This window comes from Suricata suricatta, chromosome 9 (genome assembly GCF_006229205.1).
Source record: "Suricata suricatta isolate VVHF042 chromosome 9, meerkat_22Aug2017_6uvM2_HiC, whole genome shotgun sequence".
NCBI classification, from domain to species: domain Eukaryota; kingdom Metazoa; phylum Chordata; class Mammalia; order Carnivora; family Herpestidae; genus Suricata; species Suricata suricatta.
This window is the reverse complement of record NC_043708.1, coordinates 69241266-69260493: the sequence shown is the minus strand read 5'-3', so window position 1 is coordinate 69260493 and position 19228 is coordinate 69241266. Positions and strand designations below refer to the sequence as shown.

Here is a 19228-nt window from a genome sequence, read left to right as displayed (position 1 = left end):
AAGGAGCTGAGGGACCTCAGGAAATGTCTTAGAGAGAGTGTCAAGGCCTCTGGTAGGATAGGGTTCATAGGAGCCAGAATGAGGAAGGAAAAAGGGCTGGCCTGGGCCCAACCACCTCATCTTGATTTGTCCATTGAGCTTGGGCTCCTGTGGGGTCCTCGTGTGGGCTTTTCTTTCCCCTTGCCTGAGTCCCCACCCCCACACTCTCACTCACATCACCCCAAGGGGCCTTCAGGGGCCGATGGGAACTCCTCCTCACTGACTTGTCCTGAAAGCTGGAATCCACCTCTTGGTCCAGCCCTTGCTTAAGGAAGTCTCTGGCCAATATTACTTCCTTCCTGTTATCTAGTTGCTTCTTGTATTTGTAGGGTGTTCTGGGCTATTCTCACTAACTTCTTTTTTTTTTTTTTTTTTTTTTTTTTTGGTTCTCACAAACTTAACGAGTCTTCCCTGGTGCCTGGCATGGTGCTGGGAAGAGGGTGGGCATTTAATAAACTTCTTTTGAACGAACATTGATCATCCCTGACATCCTGAGACTCTCTGCTATTTAGTTTCTTAGATCTTGTCTCTTCTACCTCCTATCAAAACTCACTGTCCATGTTTCATTCCCTCAGAGCTCTGTACTCTTTTGCTTAGGTTTCCATGAGTAACTGATACTAGTTGGAGGGAAGCAGGGTGGTGTTCTGGAAAGAACACTGTACCCTCCGGTTTCTGGGGATGCCAGGACTGAGGTCTAACTCCACACAGTGTGGACACTTGGGGCCTCAGTTCACTCACTTCCTCCAGTCAGTGGAAGGTCTAGATGACTTCTAAGGTCTTCAAGGGCTGAAGTGGAAGTCCTCTGTGGGCCAGGGCCTGGTTTGTCTTATGTTCTGCACTCCCAAAGCCAAGAATGGTGACTGGTGCAGAGTGTGTTCTTAAAAATTTGTTGCGAGAAGGAACTGATGACCTTGATGGTTACCTATTGCCTGCCATTTTATAGGTTTTATTTCATTTCATTCCCAGAGTAATGGAGTCAAATTTGTATGTACATTTGCATGACTCTGAAGCCCATATTCTTCCCATAATACCTTGCAGCCTTTAGGAGACCATGCCGTCACACAGGATTTGATCTAACGATGGCTGTGGAAGGCTGCCCGAGATCTGGAGGTCCTTATTCTTATTATAGCATGTAGGCAATGCCTCTGCCCCTCACCGACCTTAGAAGATAATAGGAACTTAGGATGGTAAGTGGAGGAGGGTGAGAAGGTGGTGAGGATATCTGATCACTGTCATCTAAGTGGGGTGCTTGTGGGGCGACTGGGTTGCTCAGTCGGTTGAGTGACTGACTTTGGCTGGGGTTGTGATATCATGGTTTAGGAGTTCAAGCCCCACATTGGGCCCACTGCTGTCACCGTGAAGCCCGCTTTGGATCCTCTGTCCCCGTCTCTCTCTGCATCTCTCCTGCTCACATTTTCTCTCAAAAATAAATAAACATTAAAAAAAATAATAGATGGGGTGTGTGGTTAGTTCCAGTCATGTGCTAAGCCATCTCTCTCTCTCTAAAAAAATAAAAATAAATAAATAAAATCCCTGATTAGTAGCATTTGTTGGTTTCTATGGCATATACACTCTCACTGGGGCTAAATCCAAGCAACAAATGTGAAGTCACCACTGACTGCAGAGCTGGAAGAGAAGCACATAGTCAGCTCTTTTGCAAGCCAGTGAGTCACCCTAGCACACAACTGGAACAGCAAGCAGTGATGTCCCAGAAAGTCACAGGAAGGTCACAGCTTCTGCACATGCTATGGGCAGCTTTGTGAAACGTCAGCTCTCCCTTTGCCATTTTCAAAGATTAGAAAGACCAGACTGACAGTAGCTGTCCCATTATGTCGATGGCCATCTAGGCTGCTGCTGGGAAGGCTCCTTCAGAATAGTCCCGAGCTCCCCTTTGGAACACACTCCCTGCTGCTTTGCCTCAGGCTGGGACAGCCCCCAGAGCTGGCAAGGCAGCCCTAGAGGGCTCTTGCAGTGATTCTGCAGGAAGCACTTCAGGTGGTACCACCCGGAGAGGAAGGATGAGTGTGTCGGTGCCATCAGCTTCTGCCTCTCACTTGGACTTGGCTTGTGCTTTCCTCCCAAATTCCAGGAAATCATAAACACCAAGGAATCTGCCCTTGCCGTCCCGAGATCAGGCCCAGCTAGAAGGCAGCAGGCATCCCTAAAGAGATGGTGGAACGAGGGGGTGGGAAAGTACCGAGAGAGATATGTGTGCCTGCTTCTGGATGTGGAGGGACCTGCTCCCCAGCTGAGGCACGGAAATGGGCCTCGCAGCTGAAGGACAGGTGTCCCTGAGCTGAGCAGCTCTAGAGGGAAGAGCAGGAAAAGATATGGAGGAAAGGGGCTTCGTCTTGACAACGGAGCTCCTTGAGGACCTAAATATCTTGCGTGTCTTGGAGTCTTTCTCTCAAGCACTTAACACCTGCTGAGCACAAATAGAATCAGCAGTCAAAAATTCATTCAAAGAGAAATGAGACTTTTATTAGCCTGCAAAGTGTTTGTCAATACTATGGCAAGAAGTAAAATGTAGGGGCAAGTAAAATTAAGGCATTGAGAGGGATCCAAGGGCCCCCAGGGCTCACCCAGGACATACACTGGAGGCCTTCTCTTCATATCAAGCATATAAAGTAGGCAGAAGAGGCTGTCTTGTTTCACGGAGTTAGGCCCTACCACCTAGCCCAAGGGAGAACAGTTGTGATGTCAGGCCAGGAGGGTTAGAATTTGCTAGTGTAGAGGGTCATAATCCACTTGGGCACACGGAGGAAGCCAGGCAAGTAGGAGGCCAGCCAGCCCATGTTGGAGACATGAGAGAGAACTGAGCTCCAAGACAAATAGTCTTGGACGGGGCGGCCTGTGGACCACAGGAGGAAAAGAAGGTTACACTGTCATTTCCCACTCCTCAGACACCTCCACCTAGGCTGAAGCGCCTGAGTGGGATGTGAGGGAGGAAGGAACAGGGAGAAAGTGTGGGAGGAGGAGGAGTGAGCAGGGAACAGAGGAAGGGAGGTCAAGGCTGGCTGCGGGGCCAGAGTTCTTACCGTCTACATCTTGAAGGCCATAGCGTCCAGCAAGGTCACAAGATGGCAGCACTTTCCCACTCAGGCTCAGGATATTGGGGTCTGTGGGCACAAAATCAGCTGAGAAGGCATGGTTGGTGATGCAGTGTGACAAGGTTTGGGCCCAATGGGACAGGGTACCACTGAAACAGGCTTAGGTGCCCAGAATTATTTCTTTCTGTTCCTAGGCCTCTGGCTCTGGGTACACTTCCTACAAGCCAGTTCCTGAGCCTCCCAAACCTCAACCTGGGCCCACTTTGGTCTCCAGAAGCCAAAGAAAAGAAGGGCATATACCTCAACCACCTCCTGAGCCAGGACCCAGAACTGGCTACCACCACCCTGCAGATTCTCCATGCCCTTTCTTGTTACCACCTGCCCCTGGTACCTGTTGCCAAAGCTACCACACATTTGCCGCTCATTTCCATGGTCTCTGCAGAGGTGAAACGAGCTTTGAGCTGAAACACAGGGGCAGAGAAGTGAAGGGTTAATTTCCAAGAGAAGTGCCTGAGTTTCTTTCCCACTTTTAGCTTCCATTCCAGGAGAGACAGGCCCTCATCACTGCACCTGCAGGGCTCAGAATCTTCAAAGGTGCTGGAGCCACTTTTTCCTACATCCTGGTACATCTTGAACCCTGGCACCAGGACCCACTGCCTTTTCTAAGTAGAAGGATCTTGGGAAGGATCTGGACCTTCTAGGGTAGTTCAGTGCAGGGGTCAACAGCACGGGCTTCAGGGAAGGAAGCTTTTCCATTTATGGCATACATGACCTTGAGCAAGTCTCTAACCTTCCCAGGTTTTGGAATTGCCCTCTGTAAAATGGAGATTGTACCTTCCTTACTGGATGAAAGGATATAAAGTGTGCACAATGCTCAGCCCTGCTCCTGGCACAGTAGGCAGCTAGGTATTTACTCTTTGTTACCGTCTTGTCACTGAGGAGGGAGAGGCTGAGTCCTCTGCATTCCCCACCTTCCTCGCCCTCCCCTTGCCAACCTGCTTCAGTATGGGATCATCAGCATTGTTGTTTTTCAATAAAATCTCCTTCAGCAGTTCTGTCTGCACCAACCCTGGCCACAGAGACACATAGCTGACCCCATGGCGCCGTAGCTCCTGGGCACAGTCAGCAGCCAGCCTGTCACACTGTAGAAGGACAGAAGACAGGGTGAGAGCCAGGGCACCTGGCTGCATCACCTTCCTCCCCTGCCTTCCTTGTTTCTGCCAAGGATGCCCCGGCCCTTCCCAGGAGCCCTGTGCCAGCTGTCTACCTCCCCTGGTGTGCAGCCTACTCTGGGCACCCAAGAGGGGCCCAGGCAAAGAACTATTTATGGAGGGGCAGAGGGAGAGGTGGGGGCCAGTGGGCCTGACTACTCTGACCATTGGGGATCGTACATCCTGAGCTTTAGGTACCGTCACTGTCTGATCTTCCCTAACCCCTATGCTCTTGGGTCCTCACCGCAGCTTTGCCAACACCATATGAGACATTGAGGAGATACTGCAGTCCCCCAACCGAGGAGCTGACCACGATGAGTCCCCGGCCGGCTGGCACCATGAGCCGTGCTCCATATACTGAGCAGAAGTAGTGACCTCTAGAAGGTGGGGCAAGGAAGGAGAAGGAATAAATGATGTTCACTGCTGGCCTGGCAGCTTCCTCTGCCCTCTAGTGGTCGTGGTCAGCAGAGAGAAGGCCACACAGGGGCAGCCCCAGACGGGGGAAATCAAGGGCTAGAGGCCGCTTTCTGGGAAGAACACTGGTAAAAGGAACCACCAGTGGATGAGTGCGAAGGAAAAACTCAGTTCTCTACGTTTCTATGTAGGGAACACCCAGCACACACATACTAGGTAACAAGAAAAACATTTCATTTGCATGGGAAACAGGACCCTCCAAGTGAAAGCAGGTAGAGAGAATCATAGTGTCAAAAGGAACGCCCAACCTAAGGTAATGTAGAAGAAAGGCATGGTACATGGGTATGTGAATGTGTGAAAGGTAGGATGTGTTGGTGGGCTTCCAAGAGGCTCACAAAGTGGCCTTCATCTTGGAAAATTCATCAGGGGGGACCAAGGCCTGGGCCTCTGTCTTATAGGCTCAAAACTCTGACCCACAGAGATGAGGGAGTGGAAGGCCTCTCTTTGGAGGGCTAAGCATGGGGGCATTGCCAATTATGAGCATTTTGGGTTTTCTTTTCTTGCCTCTTGGCTGACCATCCCTCTCTGTCCTCATAATCTTTCTTCTGCCTTGGAAATCACAGCTGGATTATAATCCTGCTTCCTTGGTATTTCCACTAGAAGCTGTGGGTGTTCTTGAAATGCTGTAGGCACAGATTTTCAGATATTCTCTTAGTTACTCCCACAGCGCTGATCACAGCCTCATGGAGTGCAGTTTCTGAGGGCACCACTGTTCCACGATGAAAAAGAGACACAGCTGGCGCTTCATGCTAGGTGAACTCTCGTGCTGTGTTTCACCCCACTCCCATGCAGATGTAGGTGTAACTCTGACGTGGGAGTGCCCTCGCCTGTGAATCTGGAGTGAGGATGTGGAGGCTAACGTGGCTGGCACTCATTCTCTTTGACCTTCTCTTGACCTAAGACAAAAGAATTTCTTTCTCTAACCATTTTTATTAATATCAGCTACAAGTGGTGTGCATTATTGAGAGAAGCTTCTTTCCGATCATTCACTTGGATGTGCAGAGTGAGGCTGGATAGAGGCCTGTCAGTTCTGACAGAAACAAGGTAAAAGTCAGTGTTCCCAGGTACAGATCCACCTGGATAGAAATTTTCCAGAGGTGTGGGACAAACGGGACAAAAAGGAGAAGAAGGAGATGGGGAGGTCAGGGGACAAGGGGAGGGCATATGAGGAATGGTCTAGGCCCTTGGCTGAGTGAGGGGAACCCAGGCCCTTGCTATGGGACAAAGGGAACACTCACCTGAGTCCAGCATTGTTGATATCATCCCAGATGGAGGCAGGGCTTTCCCAGAATGCCTTGTTAGTGTTCTTCATAACTGCCTGGAAGGCAAAGGGAGTGTGGTGACTTGGGTGATCTAAAGGCAGGCAGGTATGAGGGGCTAGATAATGAAAGGTACAATGAATGGGGATAAGGACTCAGGACTCAAGGGTCAAAGGGGGAGGTTACGGATATAGAGCTGGAGTCAAAGTTTAAAGGGTACCTGGACCCCGGCATAGGCGTTGTTGACCAGCACATCCAGGCGCCCCTGCTGTTCCCGATCCACTTGCTCAAACAGGCTTTGCACTTCACTCTCCTGGCTTGAATCGCATACCACAGGCACACACTGGCCCCCTCGAGATTGTGCCTGGAGAGAGACAGAGGGGATATGAACTTATAGATGCACATGAGTGTGAGACACAAGGCAACTCTCTTTAACTCCCAGCTTGGGAGCACTGAGAAGGCAAAAGTAGGAATCAAAGTCCGCCAGGCTGAGGGAACATGGTGAGCAATACCACCCTCTGGTGTCTATTTGAGGAGTTTCAGGACTGCTAGATCCTCTCTATAGAGGGAAACAGATTGGGATCTCAAGCTTAAAATCTACATTTACAAAGGCCTACCATGTGCAAGGCATTATACTCTCTTCGTGAAAGGCAAGGGACAAAAAGGGAAGGGGGTGAAAGGCGTATCTCTCTTTTTCCTCATCCTTGATCATTTATATCTCTCATGCTCTGAGCTCCCACCCTTCACCACTCACGGGTAACGTCTCTTCAGTCCCAGCCCTCTTACCCTCACTTCACCAATGCTCCTGCCTAGTTAGTAAGAAACCAAACTCTCAGACGTGAACTATTTCTACTTTCTGTTCTATCTCACCCTCCATAAATGAGTCCCGATCCTCTAACTTCAAAGGAAAAAGAAATACCTTATTTAAGACCAATCCTCCTATTCTCCAGATCCATGCTCTGGTTCCCACCTCTTATTACCTTCTTGCTCTCTAATTGCTCACCCATGATCCCAGAACATTCTGTGTCTGCCTCTGATTTCTCACTGGGTCCTATCTTTCCAAAGCAGAAGTGACATCTTATTAATCTTGGTAAACCCAGGGCTTCACCCTGTGCCTAGCAAACCAAATATTTATTTAACTGAAATCCAATTGAAAAAAAAAAAGCCAAGTGAAAGTGTACAGCTCAATAAAGTCTTCCCTAAAATAAAGGAAAGCACAGGTCCACGACCTTTCAGTTGCAATTCTAAAATCCCTGAAGGTCTCAAACAGAAGGGTTTTTCATAAAACTCTCTTAGTGGTAACATTTGACCTGATCTGACTTCATACGGGAGCTTCATTTGTTCCAGTTTGAAAAAATATTCACATTTGATTGAAGAAGATAACGATTTCAGGTAAGGGGATAGTGGAAGGCGAGGTTAAGGGGAAGGGCTACCTCAGGTGATTTCTGCCCCACTTGGCAGAGAGCACCCACCTCCTTAGCAGTGGCCCGCAGCGTGTCCATATGGCGGCCAGTGATGTAAACCGTGGCACCTGCCTGACAGAGTTGCAAGGCGATGCCGCGGCCAATGCCTCTGGAAGCACCTGTCACCACGCACACTTGGCCCGTCATGGGAGTTTCCATGGCTAACAAGCAAAAGGGAAAAATCTGTGGAAGCAAAGACTTGCTCTGAGGGATACCTGCATCTTGTGTATGTGGAAGGGGGACCCGGATAGCGATAGAAGCGGGAGCCAAAGTTGGGATCCTTTGAGGAGAGAGAAGTTTCAGAGCGGGGCAACAGTGCAGGACTGTTTGGGCTTTTTGGCAAGCCAAGGAGTGAAGAAAGAGGCTCGGTGGACTGTCCAGGGCTACCCACCCGTAAGGACTCTCTGAAAGGGGCTGACCGAGTGGGGGGCTTCGGGCGCTGAGGCCCCTCACAGCGGGTCCACGCAGCATTCTGGGCTATCTGGAGCTCTGGCCTTTGGCCTGGCCTTGTGGGGCTGAGCCCGGAGGCGCGGCTTCCAGGTCGGGGGTAAGAGCGAGGCCCGGGATCGCTGAATCCTAAGTAGAGGGAGTTCGCGCCCCTTACCCGTGCGCTCTTGCAAGCCCGCCGCCGTCTAGCTGGCGAAGTCCTTGGACTCTAGAACTTCGATTCTGGCTGAGGGGGCGGTATGAGGTGACTGCCACTGGATTCGAGTGTGAGGCCGGGGTGCTAGTCTGCGTTCCAGTCCGGATCAGCGAGGGGAGTGATGGAGAGTGTCAGAGCGCACTATAAATGCAGGTGGATTCTGCTCCGGGGCAAGGACTGGCGACTGGAGGCGGGGCGACCTGGGAACACCCACTGCCATTCCGCCTGGGGCCGTCGCGGGACTGTGACGTATAAGGTGCGCGCTGAGGGCGCCGGCCTCCCTAAACTCCGTCCGCACCCCGCACGCTCCTAGCTGCGTGACGTTCCTGTGCGACTGGAGAAGGTTACGCGGACCGACACGAACTTTAGCACTCATGGGACAGGGTCCGCGCTCCTTCCACAAGGCTGGGCGCCGGTTTCCATCTGGTGGCAAAAGGGGTCGCGGGGCCAAGGGGTCGGAGCGCCCCCCACCGGGACGCCGGCGGCCTCCCGATGGGAGCTCGGAGCCAGCCTTAGATGCGCACCCTCACCTCAGCACCGAAGCTCTGGGGTATTTCCGTCAGGCGCTGTCTGCCCTGAAAGAGTCTCCTGAGACCGGAGAAGAACGAGGTAGGGCGACTGCAGGGTGAGACTTAGAGAGGGATTCGTTGGGCATAAATTCTGGGACAGGCAGGGGAATTTTCATGGGTCTAGGTCGTAGGGACTTAGTCTATATCTCCCAGATCCTCTTCATTGCTCCCCCCTCCCTCATTTGGTTAACTGATGGAACATAACCATCCTCCTCTTAGTCTCTAAAATACATCTTTTCTTGTCTGTTCAGAACTGATGGTGCACAATGTTTTGAAGGAAGTGGAGGCTCAGGCCCTAGCCTTGGCCACAAACAGGACTGGCAGTGAGATTATGCAGGAACTGCTGGGATTCAGTCCTCTGAAACCGCTGTGTCGAGTCTGGGCTACTTTGCGCTCCAACTTCCGCTTTGTGGCCTGTCATCGATGCGGGGTGCATGTATTGCAAAGTGCTTTGCTGCAGCTGCCTCGATTGCTGGGGAGCCCTGCAGAGAAGGAGGAGGAGGATGTGGAGGAGGAAGAGGATGGCGAGGATGGCAAGGATGGCCCCGTGGAGACCCTGGAGGAGCTGGTTTTGGGACTAGCCTCCGAGGTGTGTGATGATTTTCTTTTCTACTGTGGAGACACACATGGCAGCTTCGTGGTCAGAACTCTGCTGCAGGTATTGGGAGGGACTCTTCTGGAGTCTGAGAGAGCCAGGCACCAAGGCTCTCAGTCACCTGGTAAGTGTTACAAGAGAGGGAAGTGGACCTAGAGGGGAGGTGGGTTTAGGAAGTCCAGTAGAAGAGAGTAAGCAGAAGAGTAATTCTTGATGACGGTGAAGAATTGGCAGACAAATTAGGCCAAGGCTTAACAGGCCAAAGATGAGTACACACAAAGGCCCAGTTGTGATGATGCATAGGTGTGTTTGGGAGACAGCTGATAGAATGGGCCAGGGGTAAGAGGTGATTCATGAGGAATGGAGGTCAAACTTTTTTTAAACTATAACCCACAGAATTTTTTTGTTTTAATGTCACTGAACGTGCTTATGTGTACATATACATATATTGGACTCAAGCAGAACTTTGAGAAACCATATCCTTAATATATACAACCCACTTTGTTATTTCCTGCTCTGTTTTACTTTATTCTATTCTATTCCATTGAAAAAATGCTGGTTAAGATCCACTAACGTGATTTCATGTTGCATTCATAGGGAGTGACCTACATTTTTAAAAACTCTGGGAAATAAGGTTAGAGAGTTTAGATGAGGCCTGATTTTGGAATACCGTGAATTCTGAATTCCTGACTGAGAGTTTGGCCTATCTTCTACGGACCTCTGAGGCACTGTTTGAAATTTCTTAGAAAAACTAAAACAGAATTGTAGTCTTGGTCCTGTCATCCAGATGAGAAGAGATATCCATATGTGTTCTGCATCTCCAAGCTGAGTCCTTGCTCATCCATGGAATTATTCTCCTTCCTGGATGGTAGTTTATGATCCCAGCATCGCACGTGTTCTCATTCTTTCAGAAGTGCAAAGGGCCCCAGCTCGGGAAGGTAGGCCAACTGATTTTGAGGTCCCTGAAACCTTCTTGAATCGCCTTCAGGACCTGAGCTCCTGCTTTCTGAAGGACATTGCTGGTAAGGCGGGCAAAAGGAGGAGGGTCTAAGACCTACTTTTCCGGAGGTGTCTGTCATCATCTGGGGCCCTTCGATCAGTCTTACTCCTTTTAAAATCTGATCTGGTTTGGTATTTCAAAGACTCTGTATAGAGTCTTTGCATCCATAGTCCCTGATACTTTACTGCTTGAGGTTTGAGGTTGTATATGTTGTCTGGGTTTCAGAAGAGCTGCTTTTATTATTTCTGCCCTCCCCCACAGTATTTATCACTGACAAGATCTCCAGCTTTTGCCTTCAAGTGGCCTTACAAATCTTACATCGCAAGCTGCCCCAGTTCTGTGCTCAGCTCTGCAGTGCTGTGATTGGCTATCTGAGTAGCCGCAATCCCTCAGCTGACGGCAGGTATGGTCTGGGCCTCAGGGTCCCCCAAGCCTGATGAGGCTGCAGGAAGTGAATGGAGTGAAGTGGGTATTTTAGATGAAGTAAAGGTTGCTTGATCACCTTCTCCTTGTCCCTAGTCCCCTACTGCTATTTCTGCGGGATCAGACGAGCTCCAGACTCCTGGAGCAGGTGCTGCTGGTGTTGGAGCCCCTGAGGCTCAAGAGCCTCTTTGAGGATCACTTCCAAGGGCAGTTGCAGACCCTGGCTGCACACCCTATTGCCAACTTCCCTTTGCAGCGTTTCCTGGATGCTGTTACTACCCCTGAGCTGGTGAGTCGAAAGTGGGGCTGGATCTGTTTCTGTGCTGTTATTTCTGCTAGTTTTTGTTCACTGGGCCTTATTGTATTGTGTGCCTGCCTCTGCGTCTCCTACAGTGTGCTGGCCATTCCCCTGAAGTTATTCCTGGGGGTTATTCAGAGCTTGTGACCAAAGTGCCTTCTTCTCAGAAAGGATTTAGTTTGGCTTCTCAGGTGCCAGTGCCAGCAGGTGACTGGCTTAATCCAAATAGACAGCTTCAGGTTCCATGGCCCGTATTTTTGGTCAAATATCTGTAGCAATACAGACTTGGGAGTTGGGATAGAAGAGTAGGTTGTTGGTGTTTTTTTCCTTAAGATTTTATTTTTAAGTAATCTCTACACATGACTTGGGGCTTGAACTTACAACCCAGGATCAAGAGCCGCATGCTCTACTGACTGAGATAGCCAGGCACCCCTTGAAGAGCAGATGTAATTCTAGTACCTCCTCATATTGAGAGTGTGGCCATTTGGGGCACCTGAGTGGCTCAGTCGGTTGAGCGTCCAGCTTTGGCTTAGGTCATGATCTTGTGGTTCATGGGTTCAAGGCCCCATGTCAGGCTCTGTGCTGACAGCTAGCTCAGAGCCTGGAACCTGTCTTTGGATTCTGTGTCTCCCTCTCTCTCTGACCCTTCCGTGCTCACACTGTCTCTCTCTCTCTCTCAGAAATAAATAAAATACATTAAAAAAGTGTGGCCATTTTTTTAATGTTTTATTTTTATTATTGAGACAGAAACAGAGCACGAGTGGGGGAGGGGCAGAGAGCGAGGGAGACACAGAATCCGAAGCAGGCTCCAGGCTCTGAGCTGTCAACAGAGTCCGATGCAGGGCTTGAACCCACAAACCGTGAGATCACGACCTGAGCCAAAGTTGGACATCCAACTGACGGAGCCACCCAGGTGCCCCAGAGAGTGTGGCCATTTAATGTATCCCTGCTTTCCTCATGTGAGGCAGCTCCTCTAAGACTGCCCCCTTGTCTTGGACTTTATCTGGCCAAACCCAAATCCTGACATTGGCAGTGCTTATCTAGCACCTCTAGTTGTTTTCCACAGGAAGATTTCTCTGAATAACTCAGTCCACTGTTACAGAATGCCAAAGATTCTTCATTCTGTGTCTCCCCTCAGCTGTCCCCCGTGTTTGAGGAGCTCAGCCCTGCCCTGGAAGCTGTGCTGGCTCAAGGTCACCCAGGGGTGGTCATTGCCCTGGTGGGGGCCTGCCGCAGAGTTGGGGCCCACCAAGCCAGGGTCCTGCAGCTGTTGTTGGAGGTGAGTAGGTATTACCCATAACCCGTTTATGGCCTCAGTTCAAATTCCACCTGTTAGGACTTCTCTGATCTTCAGTGGTTGTATCTCTGGACTTAAGAGGTCTAATGCCTAGGGAGTTCACAGATCAAGGGAGAAATGAGGCCAAACCCATTTCACAGCCCTGGAATGAAAATTGTCTCCCAGAACTAAGCAGTTTATCTAAGGGATAAGTGTTTATTCAACCCCTGTTATGTGTACAGAGGCTGGGAATACAGCAAGGCAGATGAGATCCTGCCCTTATGCAGCTTATGTTCTCACATCTCTTCATTGCTGTCTGTCTAGAGAGTCGGGGTTAGGGATGAGGTAGTTCTCCAATTCATCCTGTCCTGTCTTCTCCTCTAGGCATTCCACTGTGCGGAGCCCTCTTCCCGGCAAGCGGCCTGTGTGCCTCTGTTTGCCACTTTGACGGCTTATGAGGTGTACTATGGACTGGTGGAGGAGGAAGGGGCAGTGCCCACAGAGCACCAGGTGAGGTAGGAGAGGGGCCAAGTCAGTTCTAATTGAGGGCCAGGGCTTAAAAAGTCCTTCACCCATGTGGTGAGGGTGGGGAGATCTCTGGCTTCATCCAGGCAGGGGTGGCACTTTGGTGGCTGCCTCCTAAATCCCCATCTCCGACCTACCAGGTGGAAATGGCCATGGCCAAGGCCCTAGGGGAAGTGACAGTCCTTGGGTCTCTACTGCTCCAGCATCTGCTGCACTTCTCTAGCCCTGGTATCATACTTCGAAGTCTGGGCGCCTTGACGGGACCACAACTTCTGACTCTCGCCCAGAGCCCTGCTGGCTCCCACGTGCTTGATGCCGTCCTCACCAGCCCCTCCGTGATGCGCAAGCAGCGCCGCCGTGTGCTGAAGACCCTAAAGGTTCTGGTTTCTGCTCTGATTCCCCCACCAACATCCATTTAAGAGAACATAAGCTCGGCCTGAGACTGTCCTCCAGAGTCAAAGAGAGGATATATAGTTCCCAGACACTTTTGACTCAGCCTGTAAACTTCTGAAACTTCACTTCCCCATTGCCCTCCCCAGTGCACTTTTGTGGGATGCCCTAGAGGGACCTACCCTGCTTGTTTCACTGCAGGGACAATACGTGGCTCTGGCCTGTAGTCGCCATGGCAGTCGAGTGCTAGATGCCATCTGGAGTGGAGCAGCCTTGGGGGCCCGGAAGGAAATTGCTGCTGAGCTGGGTGAGTACCAGCACCTCACTCTGACCTTTCCGAACTTCCCTCCCTCCAGGTGGCTGAGTGGCTAGCGGGGAGACTTAAATTCAGCAGAGACTTCAGTTCTAAAGGGTGGTATTGGCCATGGGTTCTAGGCAGTCTGCCCTCCTCCCCTTCTGCTCTGCTCATTATACAGCCCTGTGCTCCCACCCTCTCCCAGCTTCCGTTCCTTGGAGACTGAGATATTAATTATCCCTGAGGCCAACCCAAGGCCCAGGGAAAATGGAGGGACCTTCACCCAGAGAGTGTCCCTTTGAGCACGGGGGTGGGTGGGTGGGGGCGACTGCATGATGATACTGAACATGAGTGATTCCCTTTGCAGGAGAGCGGAACCAGGAGCTGATAAGAGACCCATTTGGCCACCATGTGGCTCGAAACGTGGCCTTGACTACTTTCCTCAAGCGCCGAGAGGCTTGGGAACAGCAGCAGGGGGCAGTGGCCAAGCGGAGAAGGGCTTTGAACTCAATACTTGAAGACTGAGGCGTTTGGACCTGGAACTGACTGGGTGTGGATGAGGAGGGGTAAAGAGTGTCTCTGTCCTATCCCCTTCTTAGTTTAAGTTGGAATCAAAAGTCTTATAAACAAACATTTTTATATTTTTATTGGAAATGTTTTTGTTGTTTTAGGGGAAAGGATATAAAGAAATAGAGACCTTAAGGTGAAGTCAGAGAGGGCTGAATTCAGTGCACTGGGAACCTTAGGGACGGGGAGTTGCAAGGAATCTAGATGTAGATCAGGGGAGGGTGTCAAGATACTTGTGGCCTTTCTGGGTAAGTGGGATGCTGGAAAGATGGCTAGGAAGGGACAGCATTCTTCAGGAAAGGGTATAGGCTAGGGGTGTAAGGCATTATGCTGATGGGGCCTGTCACAACGGGGTCAGAAGGCATTGGGGAAATCAGGTGGGTTATCTAACCTGCACTGTCTTCAGATCTCCAAAGCTGATGCTGCCACAGTCCTCACAGTGTCTCTTGGAATGAGTCTAAGGGCAGAAAGCAGCTTGGAGCCCCTTCTCAGTAGGGATGGAGGCGACCCTGCCGCTGCCAATGCAATTGCTCGGCCCCTTCTATTAAATGGCGGAGGCTGGACGAAATTCCCAGTAACATATGGCCCAGCCCTTGCAGTAGTGCAGAGATCCAACGGAGGAGCTCCCTGAAGGGCAGAGACAAGATGAAGTCGGATGGGTGGGGGAACGTGGGAGAAGGCTATAAGAGGGGGTTTTCCCCAAGGGAGAGATTATGGGTAGGTGAGTACTGGAGAAGGAATTTGGGGTGCTGCAACTGGAGGGGGATGGGGAAATATGGCATGTTGGTCTCTGACCTGAGTACTTTCTTTGGGCCGAGTCCTTGAAAGTCGCAACTCATGGAGTAGAGCCCGTAGAATGTGGCTTTGATATTGAGGCTGCCAAAGAGGTCTCGAGGGTTTTGCTTGTATACATCGAAGGTGATACGGGCAATGTCCTTGCTGTGCTTGGGCTTCTCCCGGCCCAGGCCATATGACAGCATCCCACTCTGTAGGGAACCCTCATCAGTGCAATGCACCCTCACACACTGACACCCACAGTGTGCACTGGGTCACACAGTCCCCCACCAGCACTGGGTCAGGCCCACCCTTGCTTGGACTGTTTGCCCCCTGTATGGTGTCCTTGGCAACTCCTCACCTCTCCCAGTGCCTCTGGCCCCAAGATCATGGCTAGGCTAGAGGAGTTGGGAGAGATATAAAGGACTGGTGGCCTACAGCAGCCCCACTATGGGCCTCTCACCCTGCTGGGGGTCCAGCTCTGCCCGCGCTCCAACACCATCAGGCACGTGTCATCCTCCAGAAGCTGGAAGAAGTCCTCACTCTCCACGGCGGTCCCATCCTCTTCCAGCACCAGTGTTAGCATCCCATTCAGCAGCAGGGCCTCCAGTGCCTGTCCGGCCACAGGAAGCAGGAGGGAAGGGGCAGAGCTTATCCATGCCCCTCCCTCTCCAGCTGCCCTACATCCACCAGTTAACTCTGGATGTTGGTTGACACCCCAACTCTACTTCCTGAGAAACTGCCATTCTTCAAATGGCTCCAGCTCCTGGTGCTCAGTTGCCAGGGGACCCTCACTAAATAAAGGCTGACTTTTTTAACCTATTTGCTCCTCTGTTGTTGTCCTCTTCCCCTGTTACCCTCTGAGCCAATCCTACTGGTGTGGAATTGAAAAGCTAGCTAGGTTCTCTTGAGGTCCATCCTTCTGTCTTCTCTCCAGTGTCTTACCTCACTGTCCCCCACTCTCAGAGAACTGTTTTCAGTAACAATGACCCTTAGCCTTTTTGAGTCTTCACTAGTACCAGGTATCTATGTAGACTTTATATACAAGTCCTCTTTGATTCCTTTCAACAACCCTAGGAGAAGGGTGTATCATCATTCCCTTTTTGTAGATCAAGAAACTAAAGTTTTGATAGGTTGAACAACTTCTTACAGTTTGACACTAGCAAGTGGTAGAATCTGGACTTGAACCTGACTTGTCATAGGAATCCCCCTTCCATACTGACTTCTGAATGTCATTTTTTCAACCCTCCCTATCAATTCCTCCTCCTACCCCCTGGAAAAGAAATAACCTAAATACAGCATTGGTCATTGGGATGAACTCCACCACACCCCCACCCAGCTTTAGTCCTTAGAGGGAAGGAGCAGCCATGTAACTAACCTCAGCCTTTCTGCTCACTCATTCCAAGTTCTCACTCTTCTCTAGCCCCTGCAGTAGGAACTTAGGGATTTGGCTCACTTACCTTGTCTAGCAGTTCCTGGCGGGTGGCAGCTGTCAGACCTTTCCGGGTGGTTCGCTTGTGATCACAGACCCGGAAAGGTCGCTGGGGCGGTGGAGATGAAGTCCAGACTTTCCTGCCAAACTCAGAGCTCATACTGGATACTGACCTGGTGGTGGGGAAGAAAGGTCAAGAAGTGAGGAGTTTGGTGAATGCAGTGGGGATGATGAGTGCCTGGGGAGTTAGGGAGGGATCTAGGTTTGCAGATCAGAGTAACCTAGGGAGAGACCATGGAGTGGGGGTGGTGAGTGGTGGTTCCATAGCTTGACAAGCCCATTGTGGAAAGTGGGGGCAGGGAGGAGAAGGGGTATGTGAGTATTTGAGTCTCCTGGGAGCTGAATGGAATTTTGTTGCCATGCACTATCCTCAGAGTTGGAGGGTAGAGAGGAGGGTTAGAAATCACCTGAGCAGGCCGCTGGGGTTCAGGGCTGAGAGGTACTCCATGGTGGAGGGAAGGAGCTGGAGAGTTGCCTCTCCCAGTGAGTTCTGGGCTGTGTGGTTCTCTGCTGTGCTGGAGCTGAAATGGTGGTGTTTTCAGCTACAGAGCTGGGATCTCCGCTCCAGTGAGGTGGGAGATGAGTCAACCTGGACTCTGGTCCCCCCTGCTTGGCCAGTAAGAAGGGCAAGGTCCAAGGGGAGGGAGAGGAGGAGGGGCCTAGATGGGATACTGGAGGTGGGAATGAGGTCCACAATTACCGGCAAAAGTCATGAAGTGTGTGTGTGTGTGTGTGTGTGTGTGTGTGTGTGTGTGTGATGGCAGTGTGTGCTGAGGATAAATGGGAACTATGTAAGAGGATGGAATGTGATCTCTGGTGTTTTTCATTCTATGGAGAGAATTTCTGGCTCCGAACCCTGGAGAAGCGGCATTATACATGATCTGTACCGTACTTGCTGCCACCTACCGTGGAAGCCATGAACTGCAGCCTTAGGAAAGGGGAGGCCAGGCTGAGGGTAGAATCATGGGCAGGGCTTGGATGAAACGGTGAGGCAGTATGCCAGGGTGGCGTGTGAGAAGAGGATGGGTCCTGCTCCCTGGATCCAGGATCACCAGGATCCTGTCTGGGACCCTGGCCTTCCACTTTTCTGCTTCTTCCTCAGTCTAGGGGAGGGGCTGGCTCAGCATTTCTCAAAATGGCTTCATTCTCCAGAACTGCTCACTTCAGCCACATTGGATTAGTCACTTTCTCTCTCGTCTTTGTCTTTTGGCCCCTGAATGGGCATGAAGAAGATGTGAAGGGGGAGGGGGCTGTCCTTGGATGGCATCAAGACTAGCTTTGGGTGCCCTGAGTCCCATTTCTAATTTCAGCTATAGCTGTGGACAGCTGTATGGAAGCTCACAGTCTCACTCAGACTGAACCCCTCACGTGAGTGTAAATCTCTACTTTCCTGCCTAGGTGTTTGAAGCTGTGGCAGCCCACTCAGACTCCTAACGAGTTTAGGCTGCAAGTGTGGAATGCCTCCAGGACAGCCCTCAAACAGTGGGGAAGGCTGGGCACCAATGCCCCAGTCTTCTTTCTGGAAGGTATTCTGTGTAATTTTGAGAGGTTCCTAATCCCTACTGAAGAGACTCAATAACATACTCTTATTGGCCCTCTTTTTCCCTCTCCTCCCCTGCTCCCTCACTCCTGCTTCCTGAGCTGACTTTGCAGATGCAGGATTATCTGTACTCATGCTCCTAATTCAGGCTGTGCTTTGAAAGTAACCCAAACTGAGACAACACTGGTGTCCCAGGTCCCAAGGAGTACACAGTTCTAGTTGTTAACTGGGCAGGGGTCTTTCCCCTTAGCTCAACTTTATCAGTTTACTAGGCCCCCCTCAAATTTCTGCATTTCCAGGCTTTGCCTGATCTCCTCACCCAGAAAACACTTCTTTTTGGTATGTCTCTACCAATGCACACATTCTTACCTTCTTATCTTGTAGCTCGGTATTATGGTCTCTTTGTGGTTGTGTGTATGGTTCCTCAAAGTGCTGAGAAGCCCCTGGTACCTCCATGCATCCCCTAGAACTCTGCACTGTGGCTGAAAGCTGTCATTGGTAGCCCTTTGAGAGCTCTGGGAGTGGACCGAATGGGGCAGGGCAAAAGGGAAGAGAGAGTGATGTGGGAGCATAAGGCAAGCTGAAGGCAAAGCACAAGCTAACAACTCTCCTGCCCCCAGAGGGGATATGCGTGATATTCCTCAGGTACTCCTAGCTGCCCAAGAACAAAGGAAAGGATAGAAAACAATGGTTAGACAGATAGAGATCACAGCACCTGAGTCTCCATCAGTTACAAATATCTCAGTAAATTACAAGAAAAGAGCAATTTCATCAATAGCCTAATCTCCAGGAACTCCCAAGTGTCTTAATGCTAATACTTTGTTAGAGGGCAACACAGCCTTAGCTTGACAATAGCTAGGCCCCCATAATCTGTAACTCCTCTTCAGCATATGGAAATCCCTTCAAGAAGTTTCCTCTTGACTTTACCTCCCCCAACTCCACAATATATAACCACCCCCTCACACTTATAAACTGCTCTTCCTGCCCATGGGTTCTGTCCCTGTGCTTTAATAAAGTCACTTTTACGCACCAAAGATGTCTTCAAGAATTCCTTCTTGGCCGTTGGCTCCGGACATCACCCCCACCACCCCAAAACCGCATCAAGAGGAGTAGGTAGGAGGCTGAAGAAAAAGGGGGCCCAGCAGGATCAGAAGTTTGGATATAGGTCAAGATAGAGCAGCTGGGGGAACAAATAGTTCGGGTCACCTTCTCTGTTGAGTGTAGGCCAGGGAAGCCTTAGCACGTAATGGCGTAATGGTCGTGGCAGTTGTCCCAATAACTGGAGCCTAAACTGCGGGAGGGATGAGTGCAGATGCAGGGCCCAGGATTTGGCAGTGTCCCTACT

At 50.8% G+C, this 19228-nt stretch overlaps 3 protein-coding genes across 5 annotated transcripts; 1 reads left to right on the top strand and 2 right to left on the bottom strand.

The window, feature by feature from the left end:
• Nucleotides 1-2494: 2494 nt before the first annotated feature.
• Nucleotides 2495-8359, bottom strand: DHRS1 (dehydrogenase/reductase 1). Of its 3 annotated transcripts, none has more exons than XM_029951301.1 (9): nt 8101-8358; nt 7506-7679; nt 6254-6397; nt 6013-6092; nt 4545-4677; nt 4085-4231; nt 3481-3550; nt 3078-3158; nt 2495-2890 (listed from the first exon to the last, which is right to left on the bottom strand). In XM_029951301.1, the coding sequence occupies exons 2-9, from the start codon at nt 7653-7655 to the stop codon at nt 2754-2756; spliced, it is 942 nt and encodes a 313-aa protein (XP_029807161.1). In that variant the 5' UTR covers nt 7656-7679; nt 8101-8358; the 3' UTR covers nt 2495-2753. The 3 variants fall into 3 exon arrangements, with proteins under 3 accessions (XP_029807161.1, XP_029807162.1, XP_029807163.1); XM_029951302.1 differs by having other exon boundaries at nt 7506-7657; XM_029951303.1 differs by lacking the exon at nt 4085-4231 and having other exon boundaries at nt 8101-8359.
• A 47-nt stretch (nt 8360-8406) lies between these two features.
• On the top strand, nt 8407-15673 carry NOP9 (NOP9 nucleolar protein). The gene is made up of 10 exons (XM_029952082.1): nt 8407-8748; nt 8960-9427; nt 10215-10325; nt 10565-10706; nt 10823-11015; nt 12163-12303; nt 12685-12810; nt 12966-13202; nt 13417-13522; nt 13878-15673. The coding sequence occupies exons 1-10, from the start codon at nt 8514-8516 to the stop codon at nt 14033-14035; spliced, it is 1917 nt and encodes a 638-aa protein (XP_029807942.1). The 5' UTR covers nt 8407-8513; the 3' UTR covers nt 14036-15673.
• On the bottom strand, nt 14129-16940 carry CIDEB (cell death inducing DFFA like effector b). Its single transcript, XM_029952083.1, has 5 exons — nt 16751-16940; nt 16312-16456; nt 15315-15464; nt 14873-15063; nt 14129-14704 (listed from the first exon to the last, which is right to left on the bottom strand). The coding sequence occupies exons 1-5, from the start codon at nt 16789-16791 to the stop codon at nt 14566-14568; spliced, it is 666 nt and encodes a 221-aa protein (XP_029807943.1). The 5' UTR covers nt 16792-16940; the 3' UTR covers nt 14129-14565.
• Nucleotides 16941-19228: the final 2288 nt, after the last annotated feature.